Source organism: Aulostomus chinensis, chromosome 14 (genome assembly GCF_037954235.1).
Source record: "Aulostomus chinensis isolate RoL2024-O1b breed Wild chromosome 14, RoL_Achi_v1.0, whole genome shotgun sequence".
In the NCBI taxonomy this organism is placed as follows: Eukaryota; Metazoa; Chordata; class Actinopteri; order Syngnathiformes; family Aulostomidae; genus Aulostomus; species Aulostomus chinensis.
The window spans coordinates 18,692,108-18,709,764 of NC_141333.1; the positions used below are offsets into that span (position 1 = coordinate 18,692,108).

Here is a 17,657-nt window from a genome sequence, read left to right on the forward strand (position 1 = left end):
ATAGATAGATAGATAGATAGATAGACAGATAGATAGATAGATAGATAATTCTGCTACATATTAAAAATAAGATAAAAATACATGTGAAAATAAATAATACATATAAACTACAGTACATTTATGCAGAAAACTGCAGTACATATATGCAAAATAGTAGATAAAAATAATTATACATACACACAAAATAAGCAGAACATAGTACATAGAAAAAAAGGATTATTTACATACTATTGACTATATTGGAAAAAATATCTACACACATAAATATTAACATAAATAAAAAAGTAATAAAGATGACCAAATTGATTAAACAAATAGATGCAGCGATAAAAAGTAGAATATTTAGAAAAAGTCGAATCATTTCAATAAGCTAATAACTTTAAGTAGATGTAGGTTAAATGAAATAGTAAACCAGATAATAAATAGAACTAAAGGTTATGAAGGCAACTACATCTGAAGGTGCTGTACGAGAGAAGGAGTTTAAAGGCGGCGTACAACCACACGCAGCCCGCTGGAGGGAGGCGCGGCTCAGGAGGACAGACGGGGAAATATGAATTATGATCCGCCCTCCAAACACACTTATTGACACTCAGGAGTCTCGGGGGAGAAGACTTAGACCAGCAACACTTTTCTGTGATGCAGCACTGAGGCGACGAGGCTTCCTGAACGCAGACATGCGCTGGAAAAGTGAAGTCAAAGTGGAGTGTTGCCTTTTGAGCGACAACCAGAGCGGCTTGGTGCTGTCCAACGACGAGGTGAGCAACTCCGTAGATCAGCTGCTAGTGTGAGCCGCACTATTGGTCCAAATTGCTTTGGCAATTAATTGGGAGTGAGCTGCAGTGCGCCATTAAACCTGGCCTTCCACACGCTGGCTGCCACCTCGGTATTTCCACAATTTAAAGAAATGTCGAAGGAAATTACTCCTCCCTGAATAATGCAATTAAAACTCAAGTAGTTAATGAGACCTCTTCACCTTTTGGCTGCCCCGGGTAGACGTTTATGACGAACTTAGACTTTTAATTGCTGTCATTAAATAAATCAATCTCCTTTCCCCGAGACCTCGCGCTGCTCGCTGATTGACACGTGAAATTGACGTGTTGGGGTTTAGCCTGGCTGATGCAGATCTTGAGCACATAATGCGCATCGCACAAGTGTTGCTTCAAGTGTTGTCTGTTTGTGTAAGTAATGACCATCCTTCTCTTTTAAATGCAATTTCGGTAATCGCCTGGGTTGTCATGGTGAAAAGTGAAAGGCACGATGATATTTATGGGATGAAGGAGCAGGGGGCATTTAAGGCAGCTGCGACGGTGTGACGGAGCGACATCCTCTCGTCATGTGTGAAGACTGCAAAGGCAACCAAGAAGTGCTCAGCAATTGCACCGAGGACAGGGGGGACATCATGGTAGGCTCCGGGGGCTTCATTCATCACTCACAGGGAGGAGAAAGTTTGGTGTTTGGGGTAGAGGTCACTTAAAGAACCACCTCAAAATCTTAGTTATCCTAGAACTCGTTCTAATATATAAAACAAGACATTTGTTTTAAATGAAGTTAGGTTAGATACATTTTAATTCCATTTTCTTTATCTCAAATATTAATCGATAACTGATGATTCCCAAAACGAAAAAAAAGAAAGAAAAGGAAACAATAGCAAAAGTCGAGCCGAAAGAAGTGTCAGAAAATAAAGGCTTTTTTTGGGGTCCGCAGCTGTAAAGGAGTTGAACTGTTGACACCCTTAATGCATGGAGCCGGTGCTGGCCGGTGAGCCTCACTCTAACTCGGCTCTGATCCCACAGGGCGCGCCGGTGGAGGTTTTGGATGAAGACGCGTCGTCCCTGCAGGCGATGCCGTCTGCACCTCTCCTGGGCAGAACCGTGTGTGCGAGCTGCAACGATGAAATTGTGGATAAATATTTATTAAAGGTAGGATAACTATATTTCCACTTTGTGGTGTTTTTTTTTTTTTTTAAATCTCTTTCTCTTAACTTGGGTTTAAAAAAAAAATCCCCCTAGTTTGCTTTTGGATTTTTGTGGTTTCCAAGCTACCGTTCCTGCCTATGGGCCTCGTGGAGCCCGAGCGCCTCTCGTTAATGTATCCTGTCTTCGCTCTAGGTGAACGACTTGTGCTGGCATGTGCGCTGTCTCTCCTGCAGCGTGTGCCAGACGGCGCTTGGCAGCCACACCAGCTGTTACATCAAAGAAAAAGAAGTTTTCTGTAAACTGGATTACTTTAGGTATGTGCATCGATCGGAGGAAGTGCGGCTCGAACGAACATCCCGCCAAACGGATCGAAATGTTTGCGGAAAAATAAACTCTAAACCCAAGAATGAGATGCTCGAACCATTTTTACGTCGCTGTGTGGGGTTCTGTTGAAAATTAGGCAATGAACATAATAACAATCATTAAAATAATAAGCGTAATATTTCTCTCGACTTTGGCTCGGGGGTGTTTCAGGGCTTTTGAACTTCAATTAAATGTAATGTTCTTTTGTCGTCTTTCACAAATTTTGCGCGCGTCATTAATAAATCATTTCACACCGACAATCTGACAATGAACTTACTTCACAAACAGTCATTGGGCGACTCTTTAACTATGTATGGAACAGACTGACGGATAAATAATGTATTTGACCCTTTGCAATTTTTGATCTCTGTGACTTCACCTCAACTTTAAGGGTAAGGAGGAAGTCTACAATTCTCCAGTTTCATTTGACAGACGCTTTTGTCCAAGGCGACATAGAATGAATTCTGTCTTTAATAATAATTCATGTATTATGTTAGCTGTTTAAAAAGGGCCAGTGCTGTATTGTTATTTTAAGACAGTTTATCTTAAGTTAATCATGTTAAATCCCAGTGAGACAGCTGGAACACAGCCATCTATCCATTTTCTATACCGCTTCTCTGTTAAGGGTGTGTGTGTGTGTGTGTGTGTGTGTGTGGGGGGGGGGGGGTTGGAGCATACACACACACATACATATCTATCTATCTATATATCTATATCTATATAGATATATAGATAGATAGATAGATACACACACACACATATATATATATATATATATATATATATATATATATATAATTTTTAAAATTTTTTGAATTGAATTTGCTGCAACTGGATAGAATTAAAATCAAGTTATCAGCCTGTGAAATACCAGACATCACTGTTCAGTGTGTATCTCCTGCAGAAGATATGGCACCTGGTGTGCCTGCTGTGGCCGCAACATCCACTCCACAGACTGGGTCCGCCGAGCCAAGGGCAACGTCTATCACCTGGCCTGCTTCGCCTGCTTCTCCTGCAAGAGGCAGCTGTCCACTGGAGAGGAATTTGCCCTGGTGGAGGAGAAGGTGCTCTGCAGGGTCCATTATGACTGCATGCTGGACAACCTCAAGCGGGCAGTGGAGAAGGGTGAGTCTTAACAAAAGTACAAGGCTGGAGTGTGTTTGTACACTTAAAAAGCAGAGGTTGTTATCTTTGTTAAAAATGTATGCTGATTCTTCACAAATGAATCATTCAAATCATTGATTCCTCACCCTGACACAAAACACCCTGAAAACAAATTGTGATTGGAACTTAAGTTTTCTTCATCCAAAGTCTGGTTTGATATTTCCTCCCGCTCTTTTTTAAATCATTTAGTTCGAAAATAAATATTGATTAAATATTTTCAGGTTTCCTTTTTAATGTGAGAAGCTCCTCTTGTCGTAGGTAGCAGTGTCAACATGGAGGGGGCTGTGCCCACTGAACAGGAGGTTAACCAGCCGAAGCCATCCAAGAGAGCGAGGACCAGCTTCACCGCTGACCAGCTGCAGGTTCATCCCAGTTATAATTCTTGAATTTATTCTCTCTCATCGAAAAACGGTCACATTTTGACTTGAGGATAGCTACAGAAGGGTGAGGTTACACTGTCATGAACATGTCAGAAAAGTCATGATCGTTTAGGACTTCTGTCATTACGTATGACTTATTAAGTATGATTATGATAACTTGACATAAATCAAAGTGACATCACTAGAAGTTGTCCTGGTTATGACAAGCTGTCGTTCGGGTCAGGGTTAACGTCAAGTTGTCATTACAAAGACATCACGAATGACTTCAGTGTCACAACCAGTACAGCTTCTGGTAATGTTACTTGGATTTATGTCATGTGATCATAATCGAGACAACTTCAACAGTAACGACTTGTCGTGACAAAAAAAAAAAAACGAAGGACACTCCATGATAGAGGTCATAAACGTTCATGACTTGTTGATTGCTATTTGTGACACGTTCATGACAGTTTTATGTCCAGTTAATGAGTGTAATTTCACTCTTATGTAGCTACATTCAAGTAAAGCCTTACCAAAAAATAACAAAACAAAACAAACGAAATGATCACGACGGTAAAAAAAACATTTGGGTTTTGCCTGAGTCACATTTAGAGATGAAGATCCTGAAAGCAAATCTAGCCAGGGTTGAAAAATTATATCATAATGACACATTAATGTGATAAAATACGCACACACGTAACTGAGATGAGATGAGTTTAACATTTAGAAGTATAATATCGGATTAAAGCCAGAATTGACATCATATTAAACATAATGTTCCAAAATGTTCATGTTTTCTGCAAAGACGTGTTCGATAACGGTAGCTCTTTTAACTCCGACGAAGCATGAGGTCAGTCAGACTCCGTCACAGCCGTGCTTTGTGTTTTTCACTGACAACAGAGGAGATTTTCTTTGTAATTTCCATGCAGGTGATGCAGGCACAGTTTGCTCAGGACAACAACCCCGACGCACAAACACTGCAGAAACTGGCAGAGCAGACGGGTCTCAGTCGAAGAGTCATTCAGGTCAGTGAAATAATAATAATAATAATAATAATAATAATAACAATAACAACAACAATAATAATAGAAATAAAAATGGCGGCATGGTGGTGCAGTGGTTAGTGAGGCGACATTGCAGCCAGTCCCAGCTCCAGCACAGGATCTTTCTGTGTGGAGTCTCCATGTTCTCCCTGTTCCTGTGTGGGTTCTCTCTGGTACTCCAGCTTCCTCCCACAGTCCAAAGACATCAAGAGGGGACGAGGCTGATTGATACTCTAAATTGACTGTAGGTGTGACTGTGAGTGTGAATGGTTGTCTGTATCTATGTGTTGGTCCTGTGATGGACTGGTGACCTGTCCAGGGTGAACCCTGCCTCTTGCCTGAAGGCTGCTGGGATAGGCTCCAGCCCCCACGATCCTTAACAGGATAAGCAGAAGAGAATGGATGGATAAAATAATAATAATAATAATAATAATAATAATAATAATAATAATAATAATAATAATAATAATAATAATAATAAATCACTTTCTAACATTATTTAAATGAAAACAAGTTTTGTAAATTCATTAATTTGTGCACATGACAATATATAGATTTAACACTATATAATCTATCTAAATTAATGCATCTCATTTGTACAACCTGGTCAATCATCATAGGTATACAACAAAAGGAAGGAAGAAGTATCATCAAAGTCCTGGATTATGAAATGAAAATACCTAAATAAACGATGGGCATGACCAGAAAAAATATCCCTAATTTACAAAAACTGCTCTCATTTAAAAAAAAAAAAAAAAGCAACATTTACACAGCCAGATATATCTTTTTCTCAGTTAAGAGGTTAGGGTTTTGTCTGTTTGTCTATTGATAATTAAATAAAAAGTAATGGGCCAATTTCACAAAATATGCTGACAAATAACCAATTCACAGGTGTTAATCACGTGGTGCACACGCTAATAATGTTGTCTGTCATTAAGATTCCACAGCGTGATAGGAGTCAGGAGTAACTACCAACTAAAAAAGGAACTTCCATCATAGTCTTTCTTCTCATCTCTTCATCTTTTTTTTTTCCAGGAGTCTCCATTCTCTTACAGTGTAAAAACTGAGGACGTAGCAGTTATGATTTTGAGAAAGTTTCATCTGTTAATATCCAAGCAGCAATTTTGGCATCACCATGGGAACCTCTGACTGCAGTTGAGGTGCAGATCAGCTTAGTAGGCCCCTTTTAATTGTTGGGGTCGGTGGTGTTTGCTTGATTGACAGTTCTATCAGTCTAGCTTTTATTTGACTTGATTTTGGAGCTGAAACACATGGGTTGCGTTCAGTGGCAATGGACATGTCTACTGTGTTTATATTCGAACAGAGATATGTCAGTCAATCACTTGGTGATGTGTTACTTTTCATAAAAGTTTCGTAAGATATTTTTATTTTGGAGTAGTTAAGTATCTAATAGAAATAGAAATGGGGACAAATATGATGACTGACTTTCTACAGTGTGTTAAGGTTTTGGACAATGCTCCTTCCTGTCCATCAGGGGGACGTTTGCCTTGAAGACCAGCCTTTGATAGTTTGACAATTTAATCCTGCAATATTATCTATTAATCATAATATTGCAGCTACATTGACGGATACTGATTATTTTTAATATTGAGCAAGAGAGATCATATCAGAAAAATGTTTTGCTCTAAAGTCTCTTCTTTACTAATCATTTGTTATTCAAAACAACAATGTGATAATTATGATATTTGTGGGTTTTAGAAAAGAATCACTTCATTTGAAACTCACTTTGTTTACATGAGTTTTCCTCACAGTAGAATTTTAACATTCACATTATTTAAAAAAATATTGTTATTCAGGGAATAAAGGTTTAAAATTACACCCACACTCATTAATTTATGCTCTTCTTTTCAGCTTTTCAGAGAATAATGCATGAAGACATTTCTGTGTGACATCATCCTTCTGCTCCATCAGTTTTTGCCGGCGTTAATCCCTGAAAGGGAGACACTAACTCCTTAAAGACCTAGCGTTTCTCCCGTTAACTCAGGTCTGGTTCCAGAACTGCCGAGCCCGCCATAAAAAGCATGTGAGCCCCAACCACACTTCCAACACCCCACTGACCTCACTGCAGCCCAGCCGGCTGGCCCAGTCAACCCCGACCCCCGAGGAGCTGCAGTACACGGCGTACGCAGGACCGGAGGGATCCATGCTATCTGCACTACACTCCTTCATAGACAGTGAGCACCAGCTTTTTTATGAATTATCGTATGATTGAGCCCTATTTTCATATTAGATTTTTATGTAAGTAGCTGGAAAAAAAACAAAACACAGTACGCTAGTGTGAGAATATATTTGAAGTGACATGATACAGAGTTCAGCTTGAACACAAAACGATATGTGAATTCTTTGAACACTAAGGTCGTGTCCAAAACTGTAAATGGATCACATACATCATAGAATAAATCCATATAATTTACTCTCTATCGTTAGGTCAGTGGGTCTTTACCTAGGGCTGGTGATCCCAACAGGATTTGTTCTATCATTTCTGGGGATGGCCAAATGGTTGTGTGGGGAAAACAAATTGTAGACTAGAAACTGGAGTGTTTTAAGATCAAAACTATGGAACAGTTTAACTTTTTAAGATTGTACCGTTCTATTTTTCCATGTTCACAGGCTCAGATACCTCTCTAAATGTCTTTGTTCTATGCTCTTTAAGGCCTTGAGCACACAGGCTGACTGACATGGTGCAGTTATTGAAATAAATGAAAAACACTGGCAGCAAAATGGAATTATAAATCCAAAATTGTAAGGACCTGGCAGGGGTGGGAGACTTACTATTCTGTAGGGTCGTGACTCAAAATGTTTAAGAACCACTGCTGCTATTGAAAGTTTTATATTTTTGAGTCTCATATCTGATAGCTGATGAATTTCTGGAACACAGCAGGAGTTTAGAGAAGGGAATATAAGAGGTTTCGCATATTCCTGGAAATAATCACTGTGTCCAGCATGAAAATAGACAATCAGGAATTTTATCCATTAAACAATTTATTGTAGACAAAATAGGCTTAAAGATGAGTGGAAACCTTACCAGCCATTTTAAGATGTTTTTTTTTTCCCTGTATAAAATGCTGTAGTTCAATGAATTCCTAGAAACAGCGGGTGTGAGTGAGAAATACTGTAATGTGCTCTCTGTGTGTCCCCACAGTTCATTCCCCCTCATCCATGTTTCAGCCCCTGCTGCCTGCCCACGCCATGACCTCCCTGCCTGTGTCTCATACCTGAGCTGCGCACGCACACCGAACATAATTTATCAGCCACACAAAAAAAAGCTTTTCTTGATTTCATCAGTCAATGGTTCGATGTTTTATTCCTCAAGCACATGATGGATGAGTGTAATTGTACTGTATGTGGTGATGGGAGACTTTCGGTGTACCTCATACAACTGTGACAAATACAATCATATTTGTTTGTGTAGTTGGTGACACAGTTTGAACGTGCGACTGTTAAGTGAAATCAGTCAGACCCCCCCAAAACGTCAACTGGATATGAAGATGGTGTTGAAACTGTACATATCAGTTTGTATAGTCGTGTTTGAATATTGCATTTTAATTTATTTATTTTATGTGAAGTCTGTTTTGTAAATAAATGTCTAATTTCAAATTTTGGTGGTGAATGAAAAATGAAATAGAAACATCTCCCCCCGCTGAAGTGTTTATTCCTCAACATACCTGAAGAACGAGACTGAGGTTTGTATAGTAGAGAAAGACATGCAATTGAAAATGTATAAATAGCAATACGGCAGATGTATTTCACTGCCAGGACAAAAAAAGACACAATAAATAACACAATAACACAGTTCCAAGTATTGTTCATATTATTAACAGGTTAAAGATGTTTTACTGACTTTGAAGAAAGATGACGCACATTCTAACCTCTACAGAATTGCAACTTGTGTCTGCTTGTTGACTGTGGTTGACCAAAAGAATCTAGTTCCCAGACATGGGAGGCAGAGGAGGGGGTATAAAAAAAACAAAACAACACGTCACTTATCAGATCTTCGGTTCCCACCCACACGTGAAAGAAAGTAACCCTGAGTTGCATGCACACAAAAGATACAGAATATATTTGGCAACATGAAACAACAACTCGTGTGTTTGGGCCCCGCCAAGCACTACCGTCATCGTTTTTCTTCTATCACATAAACAGAAGAGTTGTTTTGCTTTTATTCAAATATTGCGTGGAACGTGTCCCAGCGTGTTCTCCTCCAGCGGGGGCAGAGGGTGTGGAGGTCTGGCGGTGCTGTCACTCTAAAGAAGAATGAGGGGAACTTCTCAGCTTCCAGGACAAAAATGCAACAAAGAAGTCACATCTCAGGGCGTAGGGACACTGCGCGTGAAGGAATTCTGTGACGTCACTGATTCAACAGTTACCTCACCAATAACCTGCTCACTGCCTAAACTGCAGATATTACACAATATCTTTTTGCAAGGTGAATGCTGGCTAACAGTCACACTCACTCAATTTTGTCAACTTATAAAATATCATTAGTCAATGAATAATAAAAACTGACCTTCAGCTGCTTCACAGAAGCAGATCAACTTGGTCTGATAATAGAAGAGCCAGTCTTACTAAAACCCCAGGATTCAAACTTTGGATGAACAACATTCCAGATGGTGACAAACACTCACAGTACATGTTATTCTCAACACAATAAAAAGCATGAACATGGGCAGTGGTGAGGTGGTTTTCAAAATGCCTTGTTAATCATTGAAAAAATCATCAATTCTAACACAGGAGTGGATGACAGCTGCAGCTTTTCTCATTTCCTCACTGTTCAACAAGACACAGCTTCAGAGTTTCCCTACAGATGGGAAGATTGACACCTTCTGCTTTTCGAAACTCTTAATAACATGGCCATGCCAGCTAATTCTCATCAATCTGCAAGGAGATGTACGCTGGGGATATACCAATAACTTTCAAAGACCTAGCAGATGATGAAAAGACTGGAGGTTACACTGACAACTGGCTCTTTACGGCAACTGAGAAATTTGGGATCTCAAATTAAACTGGGCCAGAAGAGGAATCACACACTACCAGACTGTCCAGAGTCTGCTTGGACAAATCAAACATAATTGATTCACTCCAATTCAAGTCGGGAGGAGTCTGTTGATATCACACCTTCAAATTTGAGTATGTACCCTTCCATACACTAAAAGATTCCTGTGCCAACTTGCCACTCCAACTGCACACAACCAGTGAAGACTGGTGCTGACTGGAACAAAATCAGCATGAATGTGAACCCTATTTAAGTCCTGTATAGAGTCATGCAGTGTATTCCCAGTTAGAGGGACATGTCAGGACTTGATCAACCCAGAAGATAGAAACACTGACCAGTGAAGGACGCAAGAATACCAGAAATCTCTGCATTCCCTACAGCTGGACTCTCCCAGCACGAACACTATTCCCAGTTTACCTGTCATTCTCACCTAACATCTGGATCCATCAAGGCTTAATATCCCTTTAAAAAGTTATTCTAAAAAAACAAACGTAAACAATGTAGCTACCTGATGTACACAGACATTTGACAAGAAGGGTACTTGGGTACTTGAGAGTGAGGGATTTTTGTCCGGTCTGCTTTCAGATTCTTTCCAGGTAAAGAACAAATACGGTTCTCAATGTGAGACAATAGAGCCGGAGCATTCATGACTGAACAGAACACGAGTGGTGCCACCACGTGGCAAACACTGGCAACTACAAGAGGATTTTGGGGGCACAATGTAAAGACAGATGTCACAAGCTCCAGAGAAAACTGAGTGTGTATGAATGAGGCTCGAAATAGTAAGTATAAAATAAAACATGTTTGAGTTAAGAAAGTGAAATATTTGCAATAGCTTTTTACAATTTCACACACATCACTTTTGGGCTTTCTGTACATATATGAATATAACTGTATGGTGCATTTGGCCATTATAGTGTACAGTTGGAACTTCTGTATGCCTCAGCACTTGTCAACATTTGACGACACACAAGGCCTTGATAAATGATCCTTCAGTCCTTCTCCTTCTCCACCATCCTTCATTTCTTTAACCTCTTTTCCAGCACGACGTTCTTCTTGTTGAGGATGTTCCTCAAGGTTTTGTTCATGTAGTACGGCCGTGCAGGAGAGCCATCATTCGCCTCCAGGTCCCACACTAGGAGGCAGCCGTAGCAACACGTTAGAAACCAAGATCATAGTTGAGATCATCGCTGATACTTCAAAGTTTAACTTTCTGGTTATGTTTCACTTTCAAATCAAACCAAGAAGTGAGTCACCTTGAAATGCAGTGGACAATTCTTAAACCATTAAAGTTTATTTAAAAAAATGATTCACATTTCATTGGATTTCATTGATTAAAAAAAACTCTCCTATACAAAAGAACACTGAATAACTTCCAGACAGATGTGTATATTATACATAGTATTAAAACAGCACTACATCTGAACCAGCCAATAAAAAATGTACCAAAAATGGCTTTGACATCCTTTTATAAACTGTATCGCAAAGGTTCCCGGTGTTAGCTCTAAAACCACAGAATAAGAGGAACAAATTTTATTTATTTTTCACAACTAGGCACATAAACTAGTGGGTGCATTCTGAAGTTTCCTGAAAACTGTCAGGTTCTGTTCAACTTTTAAGCAAAAACCAAAACATTTCTTTTTAAGTCTTGACCTCCCATACAGTCTTGTTTACAGTACGTCTATGAGCATAATGGATACGTGGAAATGATCTTGTGATTGATACTAAGTAAGAGAGACCTGCTTTGCTAAGTGCAGAATACACACCATTTTTTTGGAGCTGTGTGTGTGTATGTGTGTGTGTGTGTGTGTGTGTGTGTGTGTGTGTGTGTGTGTTAGTATAAATACACTGGATCAAAGCAACCTATAAACCCAGTGGTAAACATCAACAGCCAGCAAAATAATCATGCTTGACAGACAAAATAAACCACATGGTTTTTTTCCCCATATGTGAAAGTGCATACAAAACATGATTTTACACGAGAAGACCAAAGTGCGAAAAGAGGGTGCCCCATAAGTCCATCACATTTAATAGGGTGATGCCTTACGTCATAGCCCATCGGTGGCATCTGTACATTTTAAGGTCCTCATGTTTATTTGGGTATAAACGCTCGTATCATGTTCATCTCAGCCTGTGCATCCGTCCAGTGATTGGACATGTACCCTCTCAGTAAGGCAGAGGTCAGCAGAGAATACAGAGAAGAAAAAAAGAGCAAAAGTGTGGCAGAAAAAAAGGCAAGCATCTGAGTTGGCTCAAGATAGGAACTGATCAGAGGTCTTTCTTTTAGGACCAACACACAACTTTTCAGTGAGGACCTGAAGTTGTTCTTTCACATCCAGGTCACTGCTGAGCAGGCTGTGATGCATCCGGTTTGATGTTCAGCACTACAGTTCTCGCTCTCCAATGTTCAGGCCCCCCCACACTTACAGCAGATATGGAGAAGCCAGTGAGAGTCATCAGTTTACTATCATGGCTGTGCATTGCTCAGGAGGAAGCACATAATTTGGCACCCTCGTCTCCTTTACGCAGGATCTTGTGCAGGCCAGGAGACATGTAGTAGGGCCTGGAGGAAGAACCATCATTCCTCTCCAGGTCTTCACCTAAGACCAGGGTTTAGCACAGGAAAGGAGGAGCAGGAAACACACAGAGCAATAGCCGGAGAGAAAGTAAGGCGAAGGCTTAGTAATCATGCAAGAGTTAGACAGACATAACAGCGAATGAGCAGGATCCAGTCTCAGTTTTAAATTGAAGAAGGGAAGTGTTAAAGAGTTCAAGCTGTGAACATGCTCCTGGGTATTTCATCTCCAACAGTTACTGCGGTGCACAGGAGGGCTGCACTGTTTTAATATAAATAAAATTGGACCTACTACATTTTTCAAATGACAGAAAGATTTGTTAAAGGCTGGTTTTGTGTCAAAATCAAGTTTTAAACTGAACACGGTGGTGCAGCAGAGACAGCCTACATTCACTTACATTAGAAAAACCTACACAAATCACAAAAAAACATTCTGAAGGGTTTCTTTCCAAGAAAATGAGAAAAATGCAGGAAAAATGACATCCTCCATAATATCCCAAAATAATATCACAATTGCAACATCAATCATCAGTTGAAATAACTTATGATTAGTTATAAAGAGGGTATTTTTATATAATTAGCCCGACAGCTCATTATGTCACAGTGTTAAGCAAAGTACGGAAAAACACGAGCGTACTTACAAAAGCACAGGAACAATGTGTCCACGCACATGGAATAGACGTTAAAAAAGCCATGCGCAATCATGTAGGATCCAAATATCACCGTCTAGAAGGAGAAGCAGGGCACAATCAATACGCTACATACAAAATCAAATCATGGAGATGTTGGTTTAATTAAGCAACAACAAAAGTATGCAACAAAAACGCCAAAACAGAATACGAAAATGTTGAGTGAATCTTTTTATTTGATTATTGATCAGGCAGCCAAACTGCATCCATCACTCTTTTCAGCAGGAAATGTGTGTTCCTCCTGTCCAGGAGACAGGGAGGTGTTCCACATGCTGTGATGGAGGATGTTGCCCTGAATAAATTAGATGTCAAAATGACAGAAGTCACACAACGTTATTATTAATGATTAAAACTCAAACCGAACAATGGAACAACCACTGCATGGAGATGAAATTAGCCCGACAGAAAGTTCTGCTCGGAAATATTTTGGATTTTAGTTGAAACACGAACAGAAATATCACAAAGTGAATAACAAAATTCACACATCATTCATCGTTGCTGTCTTTGCATCTGATCTTACGTCATGTTTATTTTGGGTGGTTATTTGGCTCCAATAAAATATACGTGTTGAAATAAATATAATTTACTAGAAGTTAAAGTACGACATGTGAACTTCGTGACAAGTGCATTCCTTACCACAAGGGGGACCCAGTAGTAATTTAGGGACGGCACCTCCTCTTGAATGACTGGTATTTTACGCGTGAAGAGGAAAAATGCAAGAACCCCTGAAAAAAATTAAAACAAACAGACAAGTCCAACCAGTCCAGTTGTGTACATGCACGTTTATTCAAACTCATAATTTACTACATGTTGTGGAGACTTAAAAGGGACATATTCAAAGGCATAAATTGTCTTTTTTAGGAGCAAAGTAGACCACATTATTATGTCATGGTGTTACTGAGATGGCACTGAATAAAGGCCAGTTGTTTTGGAGTGTTATAATGTCACACTGAAGTTGATCTTTGACCTTTTCATTCACTTCAGTTTCCCCTTCTATTGGTGTGACCTTTTTTTCAGAGAGAATTCAAATGTTTATGGCCAGAGCCTTTTTGGTGGGTGCATTTCCTTTGACCTTTGACCTCCTTAATCTAATCAATTCATGCTTGAGCCCAAGTGAACTTTTCCACAAAACTGGAGGAAATTCCCTGTGTGGATGCTTAGCTGTAGACATTCACATGGCACAGAGGCATAGCAACACACTTAATCCCAATGTCCCTGAAATGACAAACAAAATTCTGAGTAAAATCAATTTTAAAAGTCCCATCTTCACAAAATCAAACGGATTTCCCTAAAGATCGTACGTGACCATATCAAAACATAGAATTAATGCTTATATATATGCATAAATCTATGTAATTTAAAGACTTCCAAGAATGCTCAAGATATTTGTTAAAAGGTGAAATAAATCAAGGCCTTAGACGCATACAGTTCTTATGTTACATTCAACTCAGTAAATAACTGTATAAGCGTAAACAATGGGATGCTGTTTGAGGAAAGTTTGGGATTTTGGTACGTACATGTATAAACAGGCAAATAAAATAAACGACAAGGAAGTGAGATGATTTTTCATCTCTCCAGTATTCACCGGAGGATAAAATATCATTCTTCCTTCTTCTTCTTCTTCTTCAGTTTCTTGAAACTATTTTGTGAACTCACACAGTACAAGTGACAAGGAACTCACCAACACTTCCTGAAATAAGCAGTTTTCCCAAGAAGAGCAAAAAGTCTGTCACCTTGTCCAGGACAGCCACCCTACAGAGCAGTATGAGAAGCACATCTCATGCAGACATTCCTAAATACACGATGGTGGATAGATTCGTTAGGAGGAATATGATGTAGCCCTGTGATAAATTCACCCTTTTACTTCTAATCTGTCATTTTAGCAAACCATAATTTTACACATTTCTAGATATGCAGATCTGACACATTTGAAGTTCTTACCGAATAACATTCCTCATTAAGAGGAAGAAAGCATCCTTGGAGGAGGTGCAAAAGTTCTTTCCATATATTGCTATCTGTTGAGAAAAATTAGTAACGGCTTAGGCACCAAGGAACAAGCTGGGTCAGTAACCAGCTCAGACGTTGATGAATCGCTAGAGGAAATCAGTACAACCTGCTGGCCAAACAGATGTCTCTTCACTCACCATAATGTATGCGTTTCTGTTTATAAACTTGATGAAATGTTCCAGGCACCAGAAGCAACATTTGAGGCAGCAGAGCAGGAAGCGAGCACATGCATTTTGGGAACCTGAGAAAATATCAAGATACAATTTGCTGATTTGTTCAATCACTGTACGTGTAGGAGTTCAGTGAGAAAAAAAGATTACCTTTGAGTTTGTGATCAAGATATTCAAGAACAAGTCGGACCATCTGGACCACAGCGAGGATCAGAGAGCCGAAGGCAAGGGAACCTGTGTGATAACTTTAAAACAGAAACACAAACGGAATGCCAAACATTTTTGCTTTTATGTAGGCATAGTGTCCTCCTTTTGGCTGTTTAGACAATACTTCAGGAGTATATAATCATTTTCACCAGTACATTTATAAGGAACCTTTGAGCAACATGGGACCAGGAAGAATCCATGACATTTAAGGGCAGATCTGTTCAACATACTGTGCCAAAAAAATGCAATTTTTTTCTTTCTTTTTAATTCTGCTTTCACTGGGGTCTGAATTTAAGGTGGTTCGATCCTCACTTCCCCCGGTGACCATGTCTAAGTATCCTTGAGCAAGATACTGAACTCCTAATTGATCCTGATGGCCCTTCGATGCACTGGTGACCCATCCAGGGTGAACCCCGCTTCTCACCTGATGTCAGCCGCGACCCTTAACAGATAAGTGGTAAAGAAAATGGATGGATGGATGGATAGCCAAATTTCCTTTTCACTTAATGCTCCAAATCTTCTAAGCAGAAGAAATCACACAAGAAGCACAAGCTAGGGACTAGTTTGAATGTTAGTAGCCTAACGGTGAACTAATAAATTCAAGATACGCGTAGGGTAATGACAGCAGCCATGCAGTGTCTTGTTATAAATTAGTGTTGATGGATATTCACTGTCAACAGGTGTCATCCTTGGGGCTACACAGCTGGGTGGTTTGCTGCAGCGAGATACGTCGATACACATACATAATTGTCCTAACATTCAACCTCCATCCAGCTTCTGTTGGGATACCTCTACTGCGTTACTGTGTAGCAGCTGGATTCATGATATACTGTAGTTGGTCTCTCTGATCACTGTTAGCAGAATGTCTCAAAAACCAACGGGCTGATTTGGTGAAAGACTGTTCACATTACACGTAACGATTAGATCTGGATCACAAAGTAGATCATAGATCCCGAAAATTATTCTAGGCCACTGGCAGGATAAAGCTAGAAGAAAATTTGGGCTTCTGGAAACTGTCTTGATTGTATTCCTTATGTGTGATCCAACCCATTTTTTTATACGAATCAAATTCACAGTAGTATTTTCATATTCTGTATCCATGAAGCCTCCTTGCAGAGGTGACTTCACTTCTAGTTTCTGCTTTTACAAGAACGTTAAGCACCAAAATTGATGTTTCATAATTCCTGACTTTATAAGATTAAAGACCCAGAAATAATAGATCCCCTAAATAACAAAAACAGCTTAATGTAGAAAACTGACCATTTACTACATGTCAGGGATCTGTTTGTTTCAAATCTTGAACTTTGTAACCTTGACAACAATCTAGCAGTAGTTCACCTGGCTGCCGCTCACCTGTGCACCCAGCTACCTACCGTATAGCTCTGCTGAATGAGGAGTAGAGGGGGCAGGAAGGGATGTCATGGGGCTTCTTCAAGGCCCAGTAATACGATGCAAAGGCTCCAGCCAGGGTGCACTGACCCAGTGCGATGGTGAAGTTGACCAGCCAGAGGAACACAAACAGGTTACACAGGTGCAGGACGAGGATGTAGCGGTGGTACACACTCTCTCCACCGTAAAAGGCGAACATGCATTGTGATCCTGGGCACACTCTGGTGATATTAGTCTGACTGAAGGTCTGAAAGAAAAGCATAGATTTTACCTTGATGTGTCATGTAACTAAATATTTAAGAATTATCTACAATTCTGATCTGAGCAAAACTGGAACCACTTTTCTCGTCTTGATTTCTTACTCAACTGTCGCTTTGTTTTGTACCTTAATAATTTCCCAGTGTATGGAATTTACTTTAAAAAACTGAGCTAATCCCGTAATCCAAAATGGGAGGGCAGGCAGGCTCATAAACAAGACTTGACACATGGCACATGACAGTAGACTGATATTCACAAGTCTCCCAGAGGACCCACTTCTTACTGGGAGAGAAGTTATATTGCATTCAGAGATCTACTGATTACAGTTTGGTGTGGTGGAAAAAAAAATGAAAGTACACTATTACAGAAATCAATGAGGGCACTAGAGTTTTTATGTAAACAAGAACCGAGGGGTGAGATCACAAAGAATGGACTGCTGTCACTGAGAGCACTATGAACCGTGCATCGTTGGTAGTCCCCATCCATCCCTTCTCAAGGTCCGA

At 39.8% G+C, this 17,657-nt stretch overlaps 2 protein-coding genes across 7 annotated transcripts in view; one reads left to right on the forward strand and one right to left on the reverse strand.

The window, feature by feature from the left end:
* Positions 1-594: 594 nt before the first annotated feature.
* Positions 595-8,581, forward strand: LOC147250036 (LIM/homeobox protein Lhx8-like). Of its 3 annotated transcripts, none has more exons than XM_086224013.1 (8): positions 595-755; positions 1,794-1,919; positions 2,109-2,230; positions 3,187-3,404; positions 3,702-3,805; positions 4,732-4,827; positions 6,851-7,040; positions 8,009-8,581. In XM_086224013.1, exons 1-8 carry the CDS (start codon positions 675-677, stop codon positions 8,083-8,085), a joined length of 1,014 nt encoding a protein of 337 aa, XP_086080139.1. In that variant the 5' UTR covers positions 595-674; the 3' UTR covers positions 8,086-8,581. The 3 variants fall into 3 exon arrangements, with proteins under 3 accessions (XP_086080139.1, XP_086080138.1, XP_086080140.1); XM_086224012.1 differs by having other exon boundaries at positions 3,184-3,404; positions 8,009-8,580; XM_086224014.1 differs by lacking the exon at positions 595-755 and adding an exon at positions 771-1,402 and having other exon boundaries at positions 3,184-3,404.
* Positions 7,151-17,657, reverse strand: part of slc44a5b (solute carrier family 44 member 5b) — a 48,325-nt gene continuing 37,818 nt past the window's right edge. For 2 of the 4 annotated variants that reach the window (XM_086224009.1, XM_086224011.1), the window contains 8 exons: positions 16,881-17,143; positions 15,451-15,545; positions 15,268-15,371; positions 15,065-15,138; positions 14,805-14,875; positions 13,760-13,848; positions 13,076-13,160; positions 7,151-10,994 (listed from right to left, as the gene is read on the reverse strand). In XM_086224009.1, the coding sequence (XP_086080135.1) occupies positions 10,879-10,994; positions 13,076-13,160; positions 13,760-13,848; positions 14,805-14,875; positions 15,065-15,138; positions 15,268-15,371; positions 15,451-15,545; positions 16,881-17,143 (897 nt within the window). In that variant the 3' untranslated portion in view covers positions 7,151-10,878. Of the gene's footprint in view, positions 10,995-11,054; positions 12,460-13,075; positions 13,161-13,759; positions 13,849-14,804; positions 14,876-15,064; positions 15,139-15,267; positions 15,372-15,450; positions 15,546-16,880; positions 17,144-17,657 lie in introns of those variants that run through there. The other 2 variants (XM_086224007.1, XM_086224010.1) reach the window with 1 other exon arrangement.